The sequence below is a fragment of the Acomys minous genome, assembly GCF_964271855.1.
Source record: "Acomys minous genome assembly, chromosome: 5".
NCBI classification, from domain to species: Eukaryota; Metazoa; Chordata; class Mammalia; order Rodentia; family Muridae; genus Acomys; species Acomys minous.
Window position 1 is genome coordinate 32,151,664 of NC_140494.1, and position 24,362 is coordinate 32,176,025.

At 47.0% G+C, this 24,362-nt stretch overlaps 2 protein-coding genes across 10 annotated transcripts in view; one reads left to right on the forward strand and one right to left on the reverse strand.

Annotated features, from left to right (window-relative positions):
* Nucleotides 1–11,384, forward strand: part of HABP4 (hyaluronan binding protein 4) — a 29,476-nt gene extending 18,092 nt beyond the window's left edge. For both annotated transcript variants that reach the window (XM_084784075.1, XM_084784076.1), the window contains exons 6-8: nt 4,101–4,272; nt 8,126–8,311; nt 9,998–11,384. In XM_084784075.1, the coding sequence (XP_084640201.1) occupies nt 4,101–4,272; nt 8,126–8,311; nt 9,998–10,054 (415 nt within the window). In that variant the 3' untranslated portion in view covers nt 10,055–11,384. The remainder of the gene's footprint in view (nt 1–4,100; nt 4,273–8,125; nt 8,312–9,997) is intronic.
* Nucleotides 11,385–13,586: 2,202 nt separating this feature from the next.
* The window catches only part of CDC14B (cell division cycle 14B), a gene marked incomplete at its 5' end in the record, with an annotated part of 84,227 nt that continues 73,451 nt past the window's right edge, over nt 13,587–24,362 (reverse strand). For 3 of the 8 annotated variants that reach the window (XM_084784071.1, XM_084784069.1, XM_084784073.1), the window contains one exon: nt 15,955–19,452. In XM_084784071.1, coding sequence (XP_084640197.1) covers nt 19,416–19,452 — 37 coding nt within the window. In that variant the 3' untranslated portion in view covers nt 15,955–19,415. Of the gene's footprint in view, nt 13,779–14,492; nt 14,557–15,954; nt 19,453–19,736; nt 19,803–23,963; nt 24,081–24,362 lie in introns of those variants that run through there. The other 5 variants (XM_084784066.1, XM_084784068.1, XM_084784072.1 and 2 more) reach the window with 5 other exon arrangements.

The following is a 24,362-nucleotide window of genomic DNA, read 5'->3' on the forward strand; positions in this document are numbered from 1 at the left end:
AATGCTCAGCATGCTTGCTTTCCCACAAACCTCAGGGCCTCAGCAGGTGTCTCTATGTCGTGGGACGGCATTATCACCTATCAGCTCCTGTGAACAGAAACTTAGAAGTCTCCCTGGGAAGTCCTGTTTTCAGTCCTCCCCTACCCCTAAATCCAGGCCTTCACTCTGCCCCTGTTCACCATCTCTGTCACCAGCATAGCCTAAACTTGTGACATCTGGTTATCACTGCAGCTCTTATCCTGATGTGCACAGTCCTGGATGTCCTGGCCCCTGTAGGAAGGACCCTCAAGTTTGACCACTCTTGCGCCGTCCCGGCATTCATTGTGCGGCCCTGACTTCATTTACCCTCCCCCCACTGGCAGTCACAGACCGCTTCCATGTTTGCTGAATTCTCGTTTCCTTACCCTGCAGCTGGTTCTCTCACTCACTTGTCACCAGAGTGGGCTGAGCCCGTGCGATGCAGTTATTTAACCTGCCCCTGTTTGGGAAATGGGGGTAACCAGCTGCCTGCACCACGGAGGTTTGAGGACAGTGCTTTGTGCACAGCTACGTTCAGATCGCAAGTGGGAGAGAGAGGGAGGGGGCACCTAGAGTGGGGCCCGAGCTTGGCTGCTATGTAAGTATCTGCCAGTGTCATCTCTGCTTCTTACAGGAGTGGCAGTGACTGGCAGTTGTGACAGCTATGAATTTACTGCTCAAAACAACTAAGAATGTTTTAAAAATAGGATTCATAGTCAGTGTGCCTATTTACGGAGTGTGTTAACTAAAGAAACAGACACATTGATTTCTATGAGCTGGGAAGTGAGTTACGTGGGAATCTTCAGAGAGTGCTCTTGTTTCTGCGGCCCTGCCAGACTTTAAAACTAGAGATTTCTCTCATAGCAGCTGTGTCATCTTGATGGTTTGAAGATTCCATCCTTAGCTCCAGCACGGTGTTTCCAAGACACTGATAGGCTGAGGCACTCAGTGAACTGGGCTCGGATATCGTCATTACTTTCATTAGCTTGTCAATGAGAAATTACTTAAGCTCTAAATCTTCTTTTCTTCTGAACATGGGGATGTTATCTACCTCATAGGATTATTGTGGGCTTCAGTTAGCTTTCATACAGACCACCATAGACTTTCATGTGTGCTGCGTCCCTTCCTCCTCTTCTCTGCATTAAGACCCACACAGGGGCTAGGAATACAGCTCAGTGGTGAAGCACTTGCCCAGCATGTCAGGCCCTGAGCTCCCAGCACCGGACAGGGAGAAAGTCGAGTCAGCATTTCAGATGTACAGATCACTCTTTGTTTCAGTTTAAACAACAACTCCGATCTCACTGATTCTCAACTTGAGTTACTGTGGACTCATTTAGAGGCACTTTAAAATGCAGATCCTGGACCCTGGCCTGCTGAATCAAAGTCTGCACAAAGCACCAGGAGCCTACAATTTAGTGTGTGCTCTGGGCAATTAGTGAGCCTTTGCAAGCCGTTGCCTCATCTAGTCCTTAAGAAAACGTCCGCTAGAGGCGGCTTTTTGCCTGCAGACACTCACATAAGACCTAGATGCCTCTGTTCGTTGCCTTCCTGGAGTTCCTTTGTGTAGTCTAGTTACATCGCAGTATATGCATTTTTGTGTGTTTGCCCCACTAGACTGTGAGCTCCTTGACAGCCAGGATTTATCTTTATCCTCAGTGCCAGGGCCATGACCTGAACCACAGAAGAAACTCCACTGTCGAACAAATAAATGATACAGATGTTAGCCAAGAAAAAGAAAATAACATTCTTTGGTGAGCTGGGAGGTGCCGTGTCTGCTCAGGCTGGCTGAACTGATGTTGCAGCTTTCCCTTTTCCATTCACCTCTCAGGCTTAAAACTTCTTGGTGGAAGAGTTTAAAGTCCTGTTTGCCAGCGGTGTAGTGAACAACCTAAAATACACTTATCCTTCCAAGTTAGCCAGTTGGCTGGTGTGGGACACCCTTCCTTCCCTTCTCCACGGCAGCAGCTGAGGCCTTCCTCACCAGTGTTGTGGTGTCTGAGGGACTCTGCTAGCCTGACGTGCTTGGTGTTTGAGTTAACGCTTCCAAAGAGTTCATGTATATGGAATCTTACACAGAAAAGAGAAGACATTGACTTATTTCACTTGTCATCATGTTTCCAAATTCCTGTCACCTATGTTAATACTTTATACTTTTAAAAATCTCATATTTTGGTTATTTGTCAGTTGATAGTCACACTGGCCGTTTCTAGTTTGCGGCTGCTCTGTGTGTGTGCCACTGTAAACACTCACGTGTGTGCTCTGAGATGGATGCATGCTCTCATTCCTCTCTTGTGTGAAATTACTGGATCATATATGAACTCTGTCAGAAAAAAATTTTTTTGAGACAGGCTCTCTCTCTGTAGGCTATCTGAGAACTTGCCACATAGTCCCAACTGTCCTGGAGCCTGGTATGTAGACCAGGCTGGCCTCGAGCTCAGAGACCCACCTGCCTCTGCCTCCTGAGTGCTGGGATTAAAGACATGAGCAGCACACTTGACTCTGTAGTTTTGAAGATCCTTAGGGATGAAGAGATAGCTCAGAGGTTAAGAGCACTGCCTGTTCTCCAAGAGGTCCTGGGTTCAATTCCCAACAACAACATGGTGGCTCATAACCATCTATAATGAGATCTTGTGCCTTCCTTTGGCCTGCAGGCAGAATACTGTATAAGTAATAAATAAATAAATCTTAATTTTTCTTGAAGATCCCCTAGACTGTTTTCTGAATTGACATACAACATTCCTCTAGCAGTATACCTTGGTTCCAGTTTTTTACATCTTTGTCAGCACTTGTTAAATGCATTTAAAGATATATTTTTCCCTTTACTCTTAAAAAATTCTTTTTGTATGTATGAGTGCTTTACCTCCATGTATGTATGTGTACCACATAAGTGCCTGGTGCCTGTGGGGTCACTAGATTCGTTTGAGCCAAAGCAGCAGCTGGTTGTAAGCAGTTTGTGGCCTTAACCGATGAAACATCTCTCCAGCCCATAAATGCACTTTTGATACTGTCTGTCCTATTGAGTGTGGAATGTTGTAACTCCTTGTGGTTTGAGCCGTATTTCTCTGATGACTAACAACAGTGGACGTTTGAAAAGTTTGTAACTTACGTGAATATTTTGACTGCATTTATGTGCATGCAGTACCCACAGATGCCAGAAGAGGGCCCAAGATCCCCTGGAACTGGAGGTGTAGGTGCCCTGGGGATTAAGACCCAGGTCCTGTGCTTGCTTCCCTGAGCCATCCACCATACCTGCTGGTGGGGAACAGAACATTTGCTCCACCTATAGCACTCCAAAAACAGTCTACAACCAAAACCTCACTCAAAGCCATGAGTCATAGAAAAGAGCAAACCATGAAGGTTCTCATGAAGTTATCAGACAAGTGTGAAAATATGAGGTCCACAAGAAAGCCATACTTAGAATGTAACCAAAAACAGTTTTAGCATGATGAGGAAGAGGGTTTGAGCATAGGCTGGAGAGAGTTTGAAATAATAACTCTTGTGCTTTTAGAGCCAATCGAAGGGGTTGGAGAGGTGGCTCAGCACTGGCTGCTCTTCTAAAAGTCCTGAATTCAATTCCCAGCAACCACATGGTGGCTCACAACTATCTATAGTGAGATCTGGTGCCATCTTCTGGCATGCAAGCACACATGCAGGCAGAGCACTGTATTCATAATAAATCTTTAGAACCAACTGAAGAAAGTATTCATGAAAGTATGCATTTGTGACCCATAGTTTTAAGTCTTCTGTCCATGGTTTCCTATTACTTTGTGTTCATAGTGTCTCTTATCTTCTTCCACAATTATCCTATTGTCCATCTGCCTTTAGGAAGGTGCGTGGGGCACTGTGTGATGAAAATGACATGGGTGATGACATCATTTCCACAGACTGCAGTGGAGCACAGAATGTGTCTTCAGTTTGCAGTGAAGGCAGAGAATGGTGAAGCTAACTCACAAGATGTAATTCCAAGGGCTTGGGGTTACTTTTAACCTTATTTACATTTTTGATGCAGCGCTTTTTCTAAAGTAGGCATTTGGTCCCATCAGCCAAAAAATTTTCTTTCTTATGATTATGTATCTTTATAGAGTTCCTGAGTCGGAGGTAGAAGAGGAAAATCAAGTCCAAGAGATGACCTTAGATGAGTGGAAAAACCTTCAAGAGCAAACCAGACCAAAGCCCGAGTTCAATATCCGGAAGCCAGAGTCCACCGTTCCTTCCAAGGCAGTGGTGATTCACAAGGCCAGATACAGAGACGATGTAAGCCTCCTGCCTCAGGGAAGTCTGTACTATGTACCTCATCAGGCACATGGGTGTGAAGACAGGGCCTTGCCATTTGGCATTCTTGTCTGTCATCCCCCACCCCACCCCAAGCATTTATTTTGTGTGGGGTGTGCATGCAGAGGTTGGAGGACAATTTGTGGTTCTTAGGGATAAAACTGAAGTTGTCAGGTGTGGTACCCACTGAGCCATCCTGCTGGCCGGCCACTTGGTATTCTTGTTCTGTTCAAGCATCATCAAGGATGATGGAAAGGAGTGGGACTTGGTGTGTGGACACTAGATTACTGCACATGGTCTGCGAACCTTGGAGGTTTGGTCTCTTAGTGAGAGAGGCACAGAGGAGACGCTCCGTACGTTACTTACTCTGGATTTGGTAGAATGTCGTCCTCGCAGGTTCTTTTGGTTTAGACAAAGTCTTTAGTATGTAGTCTGGTCTGGTGTCGAACTCAAACTCACCATCCTCCTGCTTCAGCGTCCTGAGGGCCAGGATTAGAGGTGTGCACCACCGCCAGGTCTGTTTTTCAGCTGCAGCAGTAGCTGGGAGCTTACGTTCTGTGATTCCCTTCACACAGTCCCTCTGCAGGGAAGCTCCTGGATTGCTGACGGCATGGTCAGGCACCACACTACAACCAGCTGCTCTGAGGACAGTATCCCTGGCTTCACTCTTCATGGCTTCTCTATAGCTCTATCCGGGTGGGTGTGTGTGTGTATGTGTGTGTGTGTGTACTTATAGTTGCTCATGTACCTCTCTATCCTAGTGTATGTGTATGTGTGTGCACATGCTCATAGTTGCTCATGTGCCTATATCCCTGTGTGTGCACACACTCATAGGCACACTCGTGTGCCTATCACTCTCCACTTAATTTTCTGAGACAAGCTCTCAGTGAACTAGGACTCAGCACACCCACTGGAAAGCTCCCTGAATCCTGTCTCTGCCTCCCTGGTCTCACGGTTCTGGATGCGGACTGCCACAGTCAGCTTTGTACGTGAGTTGTTGGGGATTCAAACTCAAGTCCGCACACTTGTACAGCCACTGTATCAATGTCGTGTCGTTCCTTAGACTAGCACCAGGCTGTCTGTAATAACAAGGCCAATCACTTAGTTACCTTCTCTTCTTGGTTCTGAACCTAAGGGAACACTGAAGCTCCTAGGCCTAGAATTTGGACTTCCTGTTGTCCAGCCCCATCAGGAAACAGTACTGATGGTTGTAATGAGCAAAACTATCTTCCCCGATGGATCTTACTCCTAGAGGTCCAGTCACAAGTTCAGAATACTGCGTAGTTTTGTCTGTGTTTGTTAGATTTCTAATGCTGTTACAAAGTGCCTGAGATCACTTATAGTGAGAAAGGCTTTGGTTCAGTATTAAGTTGTGTGGCCCTTTGGCTTTGGACCTGTCATATCAGAATGCAAACAGATGGCAGAAAACCATATTTGCTTGCTGGACTGTGGTCAAAAGACAGGCAGGAGGCAAAGCCCTGGTGTCCCAATCCAGGACACAACCTAATGACCCACTTCCTCTTATCACACCCACCACCTAAGGATTCTACCACCTGCCAAGACCTGCACAGGCCTTTATTGATGGGTCCTTGGAGATCATGGCAAAGCCGCCTTCACGGGCACATCTGTCAGCTCTGTTCCTTGACTGCTTTATTTGGAAGGCTGCTGATGGCACAGTGTGCCGACTGTCCTCCTATGTGGTCAGTTCACGCTCTCAGACACTTTACTAATTCGCTTTGGGATGTCCACCAGAGACAGTTTTTATAGACATGGAGGCCAGAGCTAGCTAAGTAGGCAGCCTATCTTTTTGTTGTTGTGAACATTAGAAATGAAGCTTCCTATGAAACCACTGTGCTGCCAGTGGGAGACAGGTAAAAATAGACACATCAGATTCCTTTCCCTGCCCCAGAGCTCTGTTGGAATATCTGAGTCACTGAGCCTGATTAGGTTGTAATCTTGTGGCATTGCAGACCGAGTTTCTCTGTTGTTGGCGGTCCTGGAACTCGCCATGTAGACCAGACTGCCTTCAAATTTAGAGATCTACCTGCCTCTGCCTCCCAAGTGCTAGGATTAAAGGCATGTTCCATAACTGCCTGGCCATGAGCCAAATCTTAGGGCTGCTAATTTACTTTGGTTTTGGTGCCTTAAGAGACCCCTACCAAAAAGTCCTAGAATATGTGTGTGTGTGTGAGTGCGCGCGCGTGCATGTGCAAATTCCAACCTAATGCAACTTAGCAACGAGCACTTGGCCAGGATCAGAGCTGGGAGAGGAACCCAGGCCTCAGACTGGATCCGTGTGGGGTAGCCTTGGACCTCAGCAGCTTCCTTCTAGGACATGCTGATAGCCCAAACTGGGCCCAGCATGAATCATTCTGCCGTTTACTGACTCCGTATGTCCCACTCGCTCTCTCCTTCACCATTCAGCTTCTGGAGTCCATTTACCTCAGTCTGCTTTTAATCAGTAAGTTTGAAGGGGACACAGGTTTTTGATTCTGTAATGAACATATAGCCTAAAGGAACTGAAGTAGCCAAGGAAAAATTTTCTATTTTCTGGGCAATTCATAGGAATGTTTAGCTCTGGTCTGCATTTGTGCATGTGTCGGAGTGGGTGTTGTACACGTGTGGAGGCCAGAGGTTGAAGTTGAGCGTCATCCTCAGTCACTCTCCACCGTCCACCTTTTCTTCGTCCTTTTGGACAGGGTCTCTCACTGAACTTGGGGCTTGCCAATGTGGCTAGATTGGCCAACCAGTGAACTCCAGGTCTTCCTCTACCCCTGCAGTTCTCAGTTCACAGCTGTGTGGGTTATCAGGACCTGAACTTGGGCCCTCACACTTGCACATGTGCTTTGGGAATTGCCTGCTTCCCAAGTCACCTGACCACCGATCCTGTCTTCACTTCTGACTTAAAGGGTTTTGGTTTATCTGTGCTTAGGGGTTGAAGTCATAAGACTTACTGTAATTTTCTTTTAATCAAAAGAAGAACTAGTTGGGCTCCTTAAATTCTAAAGAATTTTAAAAAGAGCCACCGTTAAAGGTGTTCTTTAGTCCCAGCACCTGTAGGCAGAGGCCAGCCTGGTCTACACAGTGAGTTCCAGGGCAGCCAGGGCTACACAGCGAAATCCTGGCTTGAGCTCTTTGTGCAGCTTGGCAGCGGTGCGGAGATGACTGCTCTGCTCTGTGGAATCCCACACATGGCACGTGGGTGGCAGCACCCACACCCACACCGAACAGAGTTTCTCCATCAAGTTTGATTCCTGGAAGGCAATATTTTCCTATTGTCTAAATAACATTTATGAGCTAGTAAAACAGAAGATAGAAACTAAAACTTTTAAACCTCAACAAAACACACCTGAAACATATCAATAACTCGCACAGCCTGGGAGTTATTTTGGAGACAGGGTCTTGCTATGTAGCTCTGGTTGTCCAGAAGTTCACTGTAGACCAGGATGGCCTCAGGGTTAGAGATCTGTCCCCTGCATGCTGGGATTGAAGGCACGCACCACCACACCCAGCAGGATTGGGTTCTACTTGAACAATAAATTCAAAGGTACTCGGATTAAGACTAACTCTGATCTCATGCCTATGTCCTCAGCACTGGGGAGGCTCAGGGCAAGAGGATCATCAGTTTGAGGCCAGCCTGAGGTACAGTTTTACTTGTATTAGACCAGTTTCTTTGTGTCCAGCCCAGATGCTCAGGGCTGGGACACATCCAGGGTCTTCCTAGGGTCACACAGGCCACCAGCATAGCACATTACTTCTGCTCATTGCTGGGACCCAGGCTGTGTTTCTGTGTAAATGGATGAGCATGCGCCTGTCTGACCTATGACCTTTTCAGATGGTGAAGGATGACTGTGAGGAGGAGTCTCATGTCTTCCGGAAAGCCGCCAATGACATCACATCCCAGCTGGAGATTAACTTTGGTAGCCTCCCTCGTCCTGGACGGGGAGCCAGAGGCAGTACCCGGGGAGGCCGAGGAAGGATCAGAAGACCAGAGAACTATTGCCCCCGAGCAGAAGTGGTGGTAAGTGGCTTGCTGGAGGAGAGGATGGTCTGGTCTGGGGCAAATGGAACAGTGTGTCACTTTATGGATATCAGCCACGTGATTCCTATAGTCCTGGCCAGTGACTGAATCTGTACAAAACAGGATCCCTGGGCTTGAGGTGGAATCAGGCGGTTGGACAGCTGCTTACTCTAACGGTCTGTGTGCCCTCTGTTGAACAATCCTGTCAGGACAGTACTCCCACCTCCAGCTGCCCCCTGCCTCACACTGCTGTTGTTTACATAGCAAAGCCGCACCCCAGACCTTCACCCATGTGCTTTGCTTTGCACTTTTTCCCCACCTGCCATTCAGTAGCTCTGCTCAGCCTCTGGTACTTTTCTAGAATAGTCAGGGTCTTTGAGCAAAGGCTCTTCCCACTTCTGAATCATTTCTTCCTGCTGTGTGATTACCCATCCTTGCTACTCTCTGGCCAGTGGTGGAAGCAACACCAGCATTTGCCTAGTGCTGGCTTCTGAACATGTGCAGGGACTCCATAAATCTTCTACCTCAAGATGGCTGTAGCTGATCTCAGAAACCATCCTCTGGCCTCTGCTATTCTGGAAATAAGGGCCTAAAGCTTGTTTACACACATATGCAAAGACTAGATTTCTTCCATATACACTTCAAGTCAGGTACAAAAAAACTGTCCATTCTTGCTGAGCAACATAAGCTACAGTGCAGCCCTGGCCACCCCTCCACAAGCCCATGCTACTCTACTCCTTCATGTAGGCCACGGGAGCCACAGCTGGCCTTTGCTCCTGCACTGAGGTGGCTCAGCTCAGAGAGAATTCTTTACAGAAGACCTTGCTTGACACTGGACTTCTGTGACTTAAATTCCCCACTTTTTATCTTTCCCTAAAACTTGCTCTTGGTGAGAAGCTGTGTGAATTCATTCTTGCTTACCTTGGGTACCTAGCTTGTAATAAAGCTATTTTTTAGGTTTATGTATATGTATGCAAGTGTTTTGCTTGTATGTATGCATGTGTGCACCACATACATGACTGGTGCCTGTGAAGGCCAGAAGACATTAGATCCCCTGGAAGGGCAGCCACTGTTAACCTTGAGCCAACTCTCCAGACCCAAACAGGTGTTCATTGGGCCGAGACAGCTCCTGACAGGGGCCCTCAAGCAGGTACAGTGTTCCCTTTTCACTGTGGCTCTGTCAGTCTATCCCTGTACTAGCGCGTGTGTCACATGCATTTAAGCTGTCTAATGCTGGCCATGGCTGGGTGGGGGAAGGGCAGTCAATTAAAAACCTCTTTTTAGGAGCTGGAGGAATAGATGGCTCAGTGCTTAAGAATGCTGGCTATTCTAGAGAACCCAGGTTCAATTCCCAAGCACCCACATGGCGGCTCACAACTGTCTGTAACTCCAGTGCCAGGGACTCTGACACCCCTATGCATACATATAGGCAAAACATCAATGCACATAAACAAAATAAAAACTTCAGGCTGGAGAGATGGCTCAGAAGTTAAAAGCACTGACTTCTCTTCCAGAGGTCCTGAGTTCAATTCCCAGCAACTACATGGTGGCTCACAACTATCTATAATGAGATCTGTTGCCCTCTTTTGGCATGCAGGAGTATAAGCAGGCAGAATACTATACATAGTAAATAAATAAATAAATCTTTAAAAAAAATAAATAAAAATAAAAACTTTTTTTCTTTAGACCCAAGATATCGCTCCCAACCCGGATGACCCTGAGGACTTCCCCGCCCTGGCCTAACAGCCACTCCCCTGCAACAGAGCAGCACTATGAAGAGACTTTCCTTGCCGCGAGAAGAGTCAGACTCTAAGAACAATAGATGTTGCTTTTCCCGTGTCCTGTGGGCTGTTCTTTCTTGCTCTGGGATGTGGGGTGCAGGTTCCCCTGAGATCATACACTTACCCAGATGAATGGAGATTTCTGTAAGGAATGTTTAAAATGTGTACATAGACTCTAGCAATTCTACCACAGAAGTACAGAGTAAAGTAAATTAGAAAATAGAACTGCTGGGCGTGGAGGTGCACACCTTTAAACCCAGCACTTGGGAGGCAGAGGCAGGCGGATCGCTGCGAGTTCAAGGCCAGCCTGGTCTACAGAGGGAGTCTCTACAAACAGAAGATGAAACACCCATTGAGATGACTTATGTAGTTGTCCAGACACAGGGAGACAAAGAGAGCTGGAGCTGTTCACTGAAAGAAGCCATAGCTGGTTTTCCTACCATTCACCTGTAATCGCTCCGTCCGAGAAACTTCCTGAGTTGTGGTTTTTATTCAGATACCAACTTTAGACTGATAATTGTGCACCAGTGACAACCACTCTGAAACAGAGGAAGTAGTGGCTTTCAGTGGTGATTTAAACTACCTCGTGGTCTGTGTCTGTGCACACACCCTCATGTACTGTTCGTGTGCATACCTAGTATTCAGGTGGTTGTTGAGTATTATTATGACTTAAAATCATGTTATTTAACTCACTAATCAAACAAAAAGGCTTCCTGGTAAATGTGTATTTTTCCCCCTCAGAACTACTGTCAAAATTCAGCACTGTGTACTCTGAGCAGACTAACTTGTAACTCAATCCCATTTCCAACTGGGAACATGGACAGGTTCCTTCCCTGGGCTGTGCCCCAGTTCCCGTGTTGTTCTTACCACAGAGGTTTAGGGTTAGGGACCGCCTCAGAGGCCCATTCACTCACCTGGAATCCCACCCCAGCACCTTGAGGCCTAGGGCCAAGCCACCCATGCACTCACAAAATTATGTAAGAGTCACTGTGTGGGAGGAACCAGCCACAGCTACAGAGATAGGGACCAAGGCTGGCCTGTTGTGCTTGCAATGGAACCTTGCTCCCAAGGCCTGTTGCTCTCCCCATGTGGCCACATAGTCTGAGAATGGTGCTGAACTGGAACCCAAGTGTAAATGAAGGTTTGGTACTCCCTCCGAAGTCTGTATACAAACTGACCTGTTGGGGTTCGGTTGAGTCAAGGTGAACTAGACACATTCCTACTGAGGATGTTTGCTTTGAGTGACCTGCTTCTGATCCCATGTTTATTAAACAAACGAGTACAAAGGCATATGAACTGACTGCCTTGTTCCTTTTCCCTGGGGCTGGCACACTGCGTGAGTTGGAGTCCTGATACCAGGGCAGTGTTGAGGGCTGGCCCATGGAGCCATTCTGCCTCCCTTGCCTTTGAAGGTCGACAAAGCAAGGCTTCATCTTAAGAACATCCCCAGCTGGGCGTGGCAGCACGTGCCTTTAGTCTTAGTACCTAGGTGTCCAGGACAGCCAGGACTCTGATACAGAGAAACCCTTGCCTTGAAAAACAATTCTCCAATGCTACCTCAGTTATATTGTCAAGCAGCAGGCAACCTGGCAGTAGGCTTTTATACAGGGGCCACCTTGCTAATCTGATGGGGCAAACAGCCTGAATGTTCCAGAGAAGACAGAGGCCAGAAGTCAAAGGCAAAGAAAGCCATTAGCAAGCTCATCCTGCATGGACATACACGAAAACCAAGACCTAAACTCAAACTTCCCTGCCAGACTCCTAGAGGTGCCATGAGCCTGTGCCTTCTGTCCGGTAACTTAAAACCCACCAAAGATTATCCACACCAAAGAAGACTAGTGTTAGAGGTGGGAGGCCAGGCAGGGGTGTCCTGACTGTGTCACTTCTGAACCAGAGGGCTGCAGGTATCTGAATTGAAGGCCCAACATGTGTCTGTCACACATGTCCCACCAAAGGCTTATGCATGCCCAGCTGAGACACATCTAGATAGGGAAGTGTGCCTGGCACAGATGTTTCCAGAAGCTGCTGTGCTGGTGATGCTGCTGCAGAGCTGTGAAGTAACTGCAGCCTGACATCTCGGCTGTTTCCAGCAGGCCAGGCACACACACTTGTCCTGACACTATTCAGTCCCTCGTGTTGTGTGAGCAAGGTGGGAACAGGTCACAGCCTCTTGTGAACAAGTGCTGTTCACTGCAGGCTTGCCGTGCCAGACTGTGAGGAGACGTAAGGTCTGCCCTTGTTTCTCTTGTTACTGCTGCTACCCACACAGCTTCCTGTGAGGGTCAAGCTGCCAGCAACCTGTGTGGTCAACCCTGAGTGGACCACAGCATTGAAAGCTTGACTGGGCCCTGTCCTGTCGTCACCTATGTTTATATGGTAAGGGAATGAATAAGGAAAACTAGGTCCACAGAAGTGCAGAACTGGGGCTTTCCCTTTCCCTCAGGGCCCACCTCCCTGACCTCCTGACCGGTCAAGAGTACTACTGAAAGCAAGCAGCAACTCAAACGCACAGGCATGGGTGCCCCCACTCTGCTCCAGTTGGACCTTATCTCGGGCACCTGGGCTCCTTTGAAGTCTGAAGGATGGCCCTTCCACCTGTGGCAGGAGTGTGGGTGTCTTGACAGTGGTCATTTGCCCTGTAGGTACCTTGTCACCCACAGATACATAACCAGAAACGAGAAGAGGACAAGGCAGATAAAAAGGCCTGTACCTGGGCCCAGTGTCCTAGGTACTATAATTGAGAGACAAAGGTTCATGAGAACCTCATCGGGACAGAAATCCCGGAGTGGGAGAGGGAGAGAGAGTGTGTGTGTATGTGTGTGTGTATTTGTGTGTGTTAGCCACCCCAAGGGCTACTACCAGAGAGGTACAGGAATAGACTGGGGGCCAAGCTCTGCTCCTCACTGCCTCTGCCCCAGCCATCAGTCTTTGTCTCCTGAACTTGTGGTGAGGCCACAAGGCTTCCAGTAACCTGGTAACAAGGAAATGTCCCTAATCAAAGCATACAGGTGCCAGAAACTACCCTGTGGGCCTAGCAGGTCTAAGCAACACGGTGGAGTGACAGATGCCTCCAAAGCACTTTCTAAGAATGCCCAGTTCCTGGTGGCTGTGTACCCGGGAACACAGCAGCATCAGCTGTACACAGACTCTGAGGGCATTGCTGAGAGTGGCCCACTGAGACACTAGCCGATGGCCTAATGTCACAGCAACAGGAAATGTTATTGGTAAAGAACGGAGGTTTCAGAAGGGGAAAAAGGGAAGAAACAAGAGTACCAAGTCAGCCTGTGAAGGAGGTGAGCCGTGCCTGACATGAAAACACCGTTGAGAATGTTCACTGAGCATCCTTGTAGTGCCTTGGTGCAGCAGGCAGGTAGGTGCTGTGCACTGCTGGTGAAGGTGAAAGTTTTTGGGCAGCTACCCCCAGGGCTTCAACCTGGCCCCCTTCTCACCAAGAGCGCTTACGTGACACCCAGTGGAAATACTTAACAAGAACGAGACAGACACGACTGTTGAGTAGCTGAGGCACCAGCCTGAAAAGGCAGGCTTACATTGCACAGGGCGAGGACTCCCAGCGGGGAGAGCAGCACCGTTGACAGGAGAGACTTCCAGAAGGCTAGGACCTACGGACCCCAAGCCACATCAAGAGCCGGTCTAGAAAGGTCACAGCCCGGGACAGCCAGCCATCACTGAAAAAGGAGGAGACAAGCACTTCTCAAATCTGTTCTCATCCCCAGCCCAGGGCCAGCCACTGTGCTCATGGGAAGGCATGGCCTTTGCAGAAATGTCACTCCAGAAAAAGTAAAGCATTACAGTGGCTAGCCACCAGCTCTTCTTCCCCACCCATCCTGCCAATCCACAACACTGGAGGACTTGCCAACCCCAGGACTGCCTGAGGTGTTCTCTGTGAAGAAAAACACCTAGGTCAGGCAAAGCAGTGGGCTAGACAACCCGAGGCTCACGTTGGACCCCCAGCCCTTAGAAGCTCTGCTTCTCCACTGACATATGTGGTCTGGGGCCAGAGCAGAAATGGAGCCCTAGGGTGCTTGGGCCGCTTCTTTAGATACTTCTAACAAAAGCTCTATGTGCACTTAGGCATTTTTGAGGGGGTAGCAGGACGCCTAGAATTTGGCATAAATGGGGGAGGGGAATGGTGCTGTCCAATGGCTGGGAGCCTGGCTGGCACTGAGGTGTGGGTGGAGCTATGCCAGACACCCTGCTTTCTCTAGAGTCCTACACAAGGAAGAACTGTCCTATCTGAGAGATCAGTTCTATAAGCACCACGCCCAGCTAGCATCTCATCCTCCTCTGCCTTGTTTTCCCACTCAGAGCCTTGAGGCACTGGTGAACACTGGTGGCAGGCAGCCCTGAGATCTGCCCCTCCAGGCCAAAGGCTCTCTTACCTGGCCATTTCCGTTTCGTCGGAACACTGGTCATCCATGAGCTCGTCAGAGCCATGCAGACTTGCTGGCAAAAAGATGAGACTGGTTAGAAACACGGCATGGCAGCAGGTGTGGCACAGGACGGCACATAGGGGCTTATAAACACACGTAAGCCAATCCCTTCAAAAAAGGGTGCTGGGGAGGGAGAGAGACCGCACAGACTGCTCAGAAGGGTCCATTTTCCTCCCACAACAAACAGGACAGAAACACGGCCATACTGTGCCATCCACCACCACCGAAACACCTCAAGTCTGGATAATGGAAGAAGGAAGAGACCCCATGACCTCAGTGCTGGTGGCCAGTGTTGTCCTGTTTCACTAACTAGCTCATCCATGTCCTCACAGCTGCTAATAGGAGGGGTCACCATCCATTTGAAAGACATTATAGCAATATTTTCATTTCTAATTGAATATTACAAATATATTAGTACATGCCAGGCTCTTGCACTGAGTGGCTCATGACATTAACTCATATATCCCAGCAGGAATACTGCCATCCCCATCTCCCCATCTTATTGAAGTGGAAACAGATCTAGGTAGGCTGATTCAGCCCCAATCAGTAAGTACATGTGGTCAGAGCCAAATTTTGTACAAGATAGTCTGGGCTCTGGATGATTCTATCAAAATGCTCCTCCATGCAAGATACAACACAGGCTCAAAAACTGGCTTTGCTTTTTTAAAAGAAAAAATTTATGTGTGTATTGGGATGGGGCCACATGCATCCTATAGAGGGCTGAGAACAGTTTTGTGGGGTCAAGTCTTTCTACCTTTATGCGGGTTCTAGGACACAGCAAAGACAATGTGAGCTAATCACACTCAGGTGTTTGAGACTGCATACCAAAAATATCAAAAATGAGGTCATAATGTACCCAAATCAGTCTTGACATTATTAAGACATTTACCTCTGCTAAAAGATACAAAGTAACTTAGTCAAGTCTGTATCCCGCTCTGCACATTGTTTCACTCACTGACTTCTAAGGAGGGAGCTGTTTTTCTGCCCACTTAGGAAGCAAGCAGAAGTACAGACAAGCACTTGGGAGGTGATGGGTAAACAAAGTATTTGCCAGGTGATGGGACCGGAGAGTGTGGTGCTGGGCCACATAAAAGTAGTCAGCCAGGCTGCTGAAGCCTTAACCCCTCTCTACCTTACAGCTGGCCACATCTGCAGCCAAGACCTTTACTGAGGCAAAGGTAAAATGAGAACGTCAGGGTGGCCCTGAGCCATGCTCACTGGAGAGCTTCTACACCCAGGGATGGGCAGGTACGGAGCAAAGGCCATGTGAAGTCTGTTGAAGGGTCAATCAGTGAGCTAAGAGAAACTCACCCTGGACACCTGCGCCTTGAGCTCCATGCTTCTGGCACTAAGAGGGAACATATTTTCCTTACATGTGCCATGCTCAGTAAGTGAATGCAATAAGCCAAAAGACAGTTTAATTATTTTTAATTGTATGATTGTAAATTATACAATTTCTACTATTTAGTATAAAACCATTTTTACAATACACAAATGCAACAAGAAGTATCAAAAACTACATATGTGCCAAGTTTACAAGCTACGGGGAAGCTTTATCTTAAAAATACCTTCAGGAGAATAAACATCCAACCAGTTCTCTCAGCTTTAAAAAATGATTAGAAATATACAATTTAATAAAATATCAAGACAACAACTGAGCAAATACTAACTCATCAGTTACATTTTAAAACTTCCCTTAATCTGTACATGAGATTACAGTAAAGTTTTCAAACAATGGTGTAAAACTGCAGGACATGTCTATCCACAGTGAGTTCTACTGAGTCAGTAAGGAGGTAATTTCTTATACGGTATAGACAAGTCTATTAAACACATCTGTAGTACACCCACTTGGTGACGTGAGAAGCACTCAGATTTAAGGAGAAGTGCACAAACAGTGGCTAACCTCACTAGGACATTTTGGTGGGAGAGAAACCTTAAAGAAAATAGTTTTGTTTGTTTGTTTGTTATTTGTAACTTGTTCTATAGACCAGGCTGGCCTTGAACTCACAAAGATCCACATGCCACCACCACCTCACTAAAAAAATAGGTTTTAAGGTTTTTTTTTTAAACCAACTGCTTTTCAATGAAGTAAGAACTTTTAAGAAAATATATGAAGAAAAGCAGCTGTTCCTTCTAGAACACACACCACATGAAGAAATACCCACTTGTCACAGACAGTTGTTCAAGCTAACAAAGGCCTAAGGAATTCCAGGCACAGATTACCCAGAAATCTGAAAAGGTCTTCCAGATCTGATTATGCTCAGAGAGCCTCATGAGAACACTTGGGAAAGCCTCCGTGACCTGTCAGGGCCCGAGCCAAGAGGTAGAAGCCACCCTGAGATAGGGGCACTAGGGCAGGGCAGGACAATGGACAGGGGTCTAGGTCTGGGGTATGAGGTTAAAGCTGGGAAGTTCTGAGGAGGAGGAGGAGGAGGAGGAGGAGGAGGAGGAGGAGGAGCAGCATGCAGCCGTGCTAGACAAATACTGCTGCCCTTGAATGTGGCGCCACTCACAGCCCATCCTTCTCGCCTCAAGGCAAGAGAGTCCTAGTTGGGACTCAGAATTGTATTTATCTGTATGTCCTGAAGCCCAGCTTTGCAAACATTCTTCTCTTGGACTCTGGATGGTCTGAGTCCCCAAAAAGCTTAAAGGGCACCTCTAAATATGCTTTTCTAATTTTTAATTCTGTTGGGAGAAGGCTTGATGTACTTACTAGGCTATTCAAAGTTCTTAGGTTAAAGGGCCCCTCCATCCAATACCCACTGATCCATGCTCTGTACCAACAGGCTCTTCTATGCCACAAGTTTCTGGGTAGTTGTGTTTGAGAAGGGTTTTCCATTAGTCTGACCCACATGTTTCCTGGATCCTGGATGTCACCAGTCAGGAGGCCATGCAGTCCACCCCAGCACTGTCACAGCGTAGAGTAAAAGTTTTCCTGAGAACGTGCCCCCACCAACTCGTTTCCTAAGTAACTTCAGCAAGAGCGTTAAATACAGGGAATCTTAGCAGGAGCCACGGTGGCAGCAACTGTGGCTGAATGGAGGTGCCCACATGAAGCGGTGATTTTTAAAAAGCACTGTGGTTATCACGGAAGCCCAGGTGGTTCACTCCCAAAACCGCTGACCACCAGCCATAGTGGGCAGGCCCTGTTCACTCATCCTCACACATGAGGACAAATCCAGCTTGGTTCAGATAGAGCTGAGTGTCCCAAGTATCCGGCCTAGCTTGTTCAGGGGAGGAAGGACCACCCTGAGAAGTCGCTAAACTTAGACTCGGGCACAGTCTGACTTAGCATTATCTGTAAATGAAAATGTTTGTCCTCCTACCTAGATCTCAAGTCTGTTCACCTCCAGGGATAACAAACCTGACCTCAACGGCCTCGTCCCGTGTTTGAAAGCTGTCTAGGAAGGGGCCTCTGTGTGGATCCGCACTGGCACCATCCTCAGGCCCCAACCCACGGCCAGCCAATGCACTGTCTGAGGGTAGAACACTGAAAGAGGGATGCACTGTCTTTCAACTTCTTTTACATTTACCAGACTTTAATCTGTCCATCCCAACGACAAGGGTGGGATTGACCTGACACATTCATCTGTCTTAGGAAGGCGCTGGCTTTCAATGGCTTTCAATATTGCAATTCTCCAGTCTCCAAACTAGAAGAGTAAAAACATTACCCTTCTATTGTGGAAGTAACCAAGACAAACCACAAAGTCTTTTCTAATTATAGGGTCTGTCTTTTTTTTTTTTTTTTTTTTTTTTTGGCAGCAGTTAAATTCTAATTTTGCGATTGCTTCATGGCACAGGTGCTGCTGGCTTCCAGCAGGGGTGAAAAGAGAAGGCACGCTACAGTTTCTAGTCATATTCCCTAACCAAAGGCAACAGTGAGTTCTCTTACACAAACAGCCTAACTCCAGAAGTGATTGTCGCTAAAATCAAACTGTGAATCACAAGAAAAAAAAATTCCACAGCATTACAGAGAAAGTCTCTATAAAGGGTTAACAATTTTGTTTTTAAAGTCACCATTATTTAGGGTGCTTTTCAAAGACAAACATTAGCATTGCTATTTGGTTTTAATGTAATGGAGGAAACACAATTATAACATGTGACTGAGCAACCCAACAACATCCCAGCCCTGAAATCTACATCCTAAATGACACAACAAAGGAGGACTTACAGGAACCTGTTAACTGAGAAAGGGTTCAAACGCTCTCATCAACAGTCTCTGGCAGGTTTTAGGTAACCACAACAACACACAACAGTGTTTAGATGTGGTGTTCACAGATTGTTAGTAAAGCACTCTTTGGTGAAAGACAAGCAGCTTGGGTACTTCACACAGTGAACATCACAACAGTATTAACAAGAGTAAAGTGAAGCTCATTGTACCAAATCATATCTTAAGACGGAAGGTACCACTGGAGGGATGTTCATCTCTCTTTTCATCTTCATAAACTGCAAGACGGGGTCACAGGCTGAACAGAAAATAAATACCTAAGAGGCCTCCATCAGATCCTCCACTCTTCTGAAGGCCAGCAGCAAACATGATTGCCGTCACAGGGACACACACGTACCACACTCACCAGTCAGCTCTCGGTGGCAGAGGGCAGGGTATTGACACCTGAGACTAAATTCACAACAGCAGCTTTTGTCCAACTTGAGATTGCAAAAGGGAGAGTCAGGCCCTCAAATGGTTCAACCACACCCCATGGCCAACGCGTGGTAGAGAGGCCAGTGACGTTATCTTCATTGAATGAACTTCTCATGTGGAAAGAAACTAAGGCCATTGCAGTGTCTGCTTGGTCTCAGACCGGCTGGCTGAGCCCCGTTGGGGTCTCTGCTCCTAGTCGTCCCTGGAGTGCTGGTCACCGGTTTTTTACTTTAACGCAAGACTGTCTTAGTCCTTGAAATGGCTGGACTGAGGAGAAAAAAAAGAAAGAGATTTACCATGAAGATTCTAAAAATGTTCCAGAGGGAGTTTTCAAAGACAAGGGAGGCAACATAATGAGAACACTGACATGCTAAGAATGTAATATTTAATGACATTATTTGGAAGAGACAGTACAACACCCACCACAAAGACGAACATGAGAGAAAGAAAGGCAGGGCGGAGAAAAGTTCAAATTTCATTTAAAGGAAAAAAAAAAGCGATCAAAATAAACCAAGACAAGCGGGTGTGGGCAGCAGAGCAAGGCAAGGTACCATAACGGCAGCGCGGGCACTTGCTGCAAAGCGCTCCTCCTCCTCCTGCCCCTCCAAGAAGCTAAGCTGTGGGGAAAGAGGAAAGATTGAAAAGAGAAAGAGGGGTTACTGGGTGCTTTCAAGCCAGAATTTAGTCACAGAAAGAGCTCCAGCTTGTTGGTCAAGCAGTTTCTAGTTTTGGCTCCACCTTCTCAAAACACTTGGCCCTTCTGTAAGGAGATCTGGGCAGGGACAGCCAAGGAGCCTTCCGGCCTCACCTGAAATCAACCTGGTTCACCCTCTCTCTACCTTCCTTCCTTCCTTCCTTCCACAATGTGCTGGTATACCTTACACTCATCAGCAACTTTCAGAGAAAAAGGAAAAGAAGAGAGTGAAAGAAAAAAAGAAAAGCAAGCCCACCAAAAAACCACCTCTGACCTGGAGAGGCCCCTCACTCGGCTTTTAGAGACATGGGCAGGGTGCTGAGTACAAAGACGGCTGGTGGGCCGGATCGGATGGGCATACATCTGGCACTCCAAAGGACATTAACTGTTTTAAAGTGCAGAGGGAACTACGCACTTAAAAAGGAATAGAGAGAGAACATCCCTGGGTTCCTGGAGATAAGGGCAGATGAAATATGAAATCCCCAAAGCAATGGGACGGGAACCAGGAGCTGAGGCCTGGAGAGTTGTGACGCAGTGGCAGGCAAGGTAGCCATACATTTCACAGAAAAGACTTTAAAAAGTCCACAAAGCACAGATAGATGCTCCCAGGTAAGATGCTCACGGACACACTTTTGGATGAGTAGTGAAGGACCCTGACCATCACACCCTGTAAGTACAAACTCCCCTGAGGCATTAGGATGGTTTGGTGGCAGGAGCAGAGCGGTGGTTCCAAAGATGCATCCTTAAATATAAAGGTCATCTGGATATGAGAGAGCTTAAGAAAATGGGATAAAATAATGGAGAAAGAAAAGACTATCCAAAACAAACTTTAGAAGCTTCTAGAAACACACCGCAACAAAGAGGTATATGAAGATGTGTGAACCTCAAGGCAAATGGTCCAAATGACCATTTGCAAGTCCTCACTCCGAGAGAGCATTTCAGAGTTAATATGGGAACACTGGGGAAAAAGAGCCAATTTATTAAGTCAATTATGAGCTGTTATGATGGATTTATGGTCCTAACAGAAAGTGAACAGTGTGAAAACCCACAGACTACCTTCTGAATCTGACAAATGAAAAGGAGCCACATACACAGGGCATCCTAAGTGCAGGAACCAAACATCTCCACACCACAGAGCCATGGGACTTCTATATGGACGTGGCTTCTGTGCAGATGAACACACAACAGAAGGCCACCTGACGTGAGCGGCACAGTGGTGTTTCTCCTCCAACCACACACACCTCTATCACAGCCCGCCCATATCCTCAGCTCAAGTAACTGTCCTTTTAAGAGGTTCTGTTGGGGCCAAGTGTCTGAAGTTGCAGTGTCTCCTGATATAGTGTCAGAACTCAGGAGTCAGCTCAGAGCGAGGTGAGGCTGGGGAGAATCTACATCCTGGAAGCCCCAAGAGACAAGTGGGGATGTGTGAACGAACAAGTCAGTTCCCATGGGCCAGCGCAGGAGACGTGTGAGGGCATGGACCTGCAACAGAGAGGGTCTCTCCTCAAGGTAGGCTGATGGACAATGAAAGTGAAAGAAAGTACAGTTTCCTTTGGATGTGCCTTTGGGGGGAGGGGGTGGCAGTACTTCGATAAAGTACATTAGAATTACCCAGCCATCTCGGCTGAGACATTTATCCTAGGCTAGATTATACAGCAATGTTAGTTACCGCCAACCAAAAGCTAAACATCATCATCAGGATAAACCCCTGAGGCTGGAGACTGCAAGCTCTGTGATTCCCCTGACTTCCTAGCAGTGCTGGAACGCCACACACAGTCGTGTGCCTGCCTTCTGTAAGCTGAAGGTGATACTAGTTGAGGTGATTGTGACGCTGGCCACAGCACCCCCACCCCCCATCTCCAAATCTCCTTGGCTTGAACACTACCCAAATTCCTGAAAGGCACTTTGCGCCAGTTCATTTAACCCAGCTCATTTGGTGTGAAATCTGCTTAGAATCATCAGAGCATCCAGCCTAGGCCTCAGGAGCAGCTGAAAATCAGAAACTACTATCCAGGGAGGACAAGCGGAGGTCACAGGAGACTCGTGAAGCTGAGAGACCTAGACAGAAAACCTCCTTAGTGGAACAGGGCATGACGTGGTTCAAAGCTTGGGTTAAACTCTACTTCTCAAATCAAATGAGCACGTCTTGCTGGACTGCACCAAGAAGCTTGAGCCCTTCAACACGAACACCATGCCTTCTGACAGGGTTGCTGCTGCTGTTTTGAGACAAAGTATCACTACATAACCCTAACTGGTCTGGATCTTGCTATGTAGAACAGGCGCCCTGCCTCCTGGGGGCTGGGATTAAAGGCCACCACTCCCACGGTACTTCTGACAGTCTGACTGGACACAAAAGGAACTCTCATTTCCTGAAACATAACGGAGAAGCTAGAATCTAAAACTTCAACTGTCCTACCAATCAGAATCAAGAAGCATGGCGGGGGGGGGGGGCAGGGGGGGCAGGTTTCTTGTGCTTCACTTGCATGTATGCTTAGAAATTTGCATGTTATAAATAATTACATTCCAACACACTTCTCTATATATGGCATAACGTATAATTACAAATTTGAGTTATAGCTCAGAAGTTTTACGTGGGACTTTTATTTCTTTTCTTACTTCTCTCAGAAGCATTTATCCAAGTCATTAAATTTTCTTTTACAACAGGCCTTGGGTTGGGAATTTCTCAGTAGTAAAGCACTTGCCTAGTCCACATGAAACTGAGTCCCAGCACCAGCACTCTCAATCATGCAACCAATCAGTAAACAGATGGTTCCTGGTTAATCGTTAGTTAATTAAAATTAAATGAGCACTACTAGGCCCATCTCCTATTTTTCTACCAAAACTCGGGACATACGTTATGATGTACCTAAATCTGACCTTTCACTCTAATTTTCTTGACAAGTTGGAGACACAGAATAAAAGAAACATGAATACTTAGTAAATGTATAACAAAAAATTTAAATGGGGCTGGAGACATGCCTTAACCCCACAGGACTTTGTATCCCAGGTCTTTGTATCTCAGCAACCACATCAGGCAGCCATCAGTCACCTGGACCCCAGCCCTGGGAGTCCAGTGCCTCCTGGCTTCTGTGGGCACCAACACTCCAACATATATATAAAATCCTGAACTTTCTGAGTGCCTGCCTGACGATTTTCAAGTATCCATGTTGGTTTTTTGTCCTGTTCTCAGGAGACTCTAACTCTGTAAGTGATACAAAAGATTCAGCAACAAGAAAAAACAACAAAACTCAAAAGCATTCCTTAGAACCCTGAGTACATAGCTCTTAGGAGAGAGAGTGACAGTGGACCACACCAGGAATGGCCTGACAGTGACGTAACGAAGGTGAGAAAGCTTCCGACGAACAGGACAGGAACTGATAAAAGAGGCAAGGAGAATGTAGAACCCGGCCCTGATTATCCGCAGAGCCATCCATTTTAAAGTGAAGCATTGCTGGGTGTGATGGTGCATGCCTTTAACCCCAGCACGTAGGAGGCACAGCTAGGTGAATCTCTAGATGAGTTCAAGGCCAGCCTGGTCTATACAGTAAATTCCAGAACAGTCAAGGGTACAAAGAGAAAACCTGTTTCAGGGGGGAAAAAAGTGAAGTATCTCCACTGTCAAGTGATGGTGCCCAAACCTGCTTTCCATGGGCTAAGAATTACATACATGTTTGCCTTTGGTTATGACAATGAAGAATCTTCTCAGAGCCTAGGGTAAGTAAGTGGAGAAGTGAAAACTGAGGAGACAAAAAGGGAAGCAGCATCCGGTCTCACCAGCTCGAGCGCCCCAAGTCTCCACTATGATGCACTGAGCTGTATCTGGCACAGGGAAGGGGCTTCCTCCAAGCCCAACAGAGCACTTTGGCAGTTCTAGGGGGACGCTCTCAGCCCCTCCATAGCAAACCGTGCCAGAGACCACACTTCCAACAAGAGGAATTCCCTGTGGACAGCCAGGAGGACGGACGCCTCCATTCCCACCACAGAGGCTCCACTTCCTGTTTTCATTTTAGTCTCTAGAAGCAGGGTCCAAAACAGTGAACTGGAAACAAACATGGGGCTTTCCAGAACAGGATTCTTTTCTCACCTTTTAAGACTGCTTTTCCCCGAAGCAGATCTGGTGGTTCGTTTAGTAATGCCTGCACTGCCAGAAATGTTAGGTTCAGGGGTTTTACAGCTCTGAACACTGGACTGAAGAATTACTCTGAAAACAGTTGGAAAAAGGTAATATTATATTCACTAAAACAACTTTTAAATAGTTGAAAAAGGAAGGCAGTTTTGTACTTTGGTATAATTATTTGTTTTGCAAATCGACAGAATTTTCCACAATCACGTTTGCCGTTTACACACAATAAACACCTTGAAGAACATTTTTATACCAAGCATCTCATTTCTCTTTGAAGATAATGCAAAAGTAAGCAGTATGCTTTGTTTTGGAGAAATGAATGATCTGGCATTTTGTACAATTCACAAACCAAAGAATCTG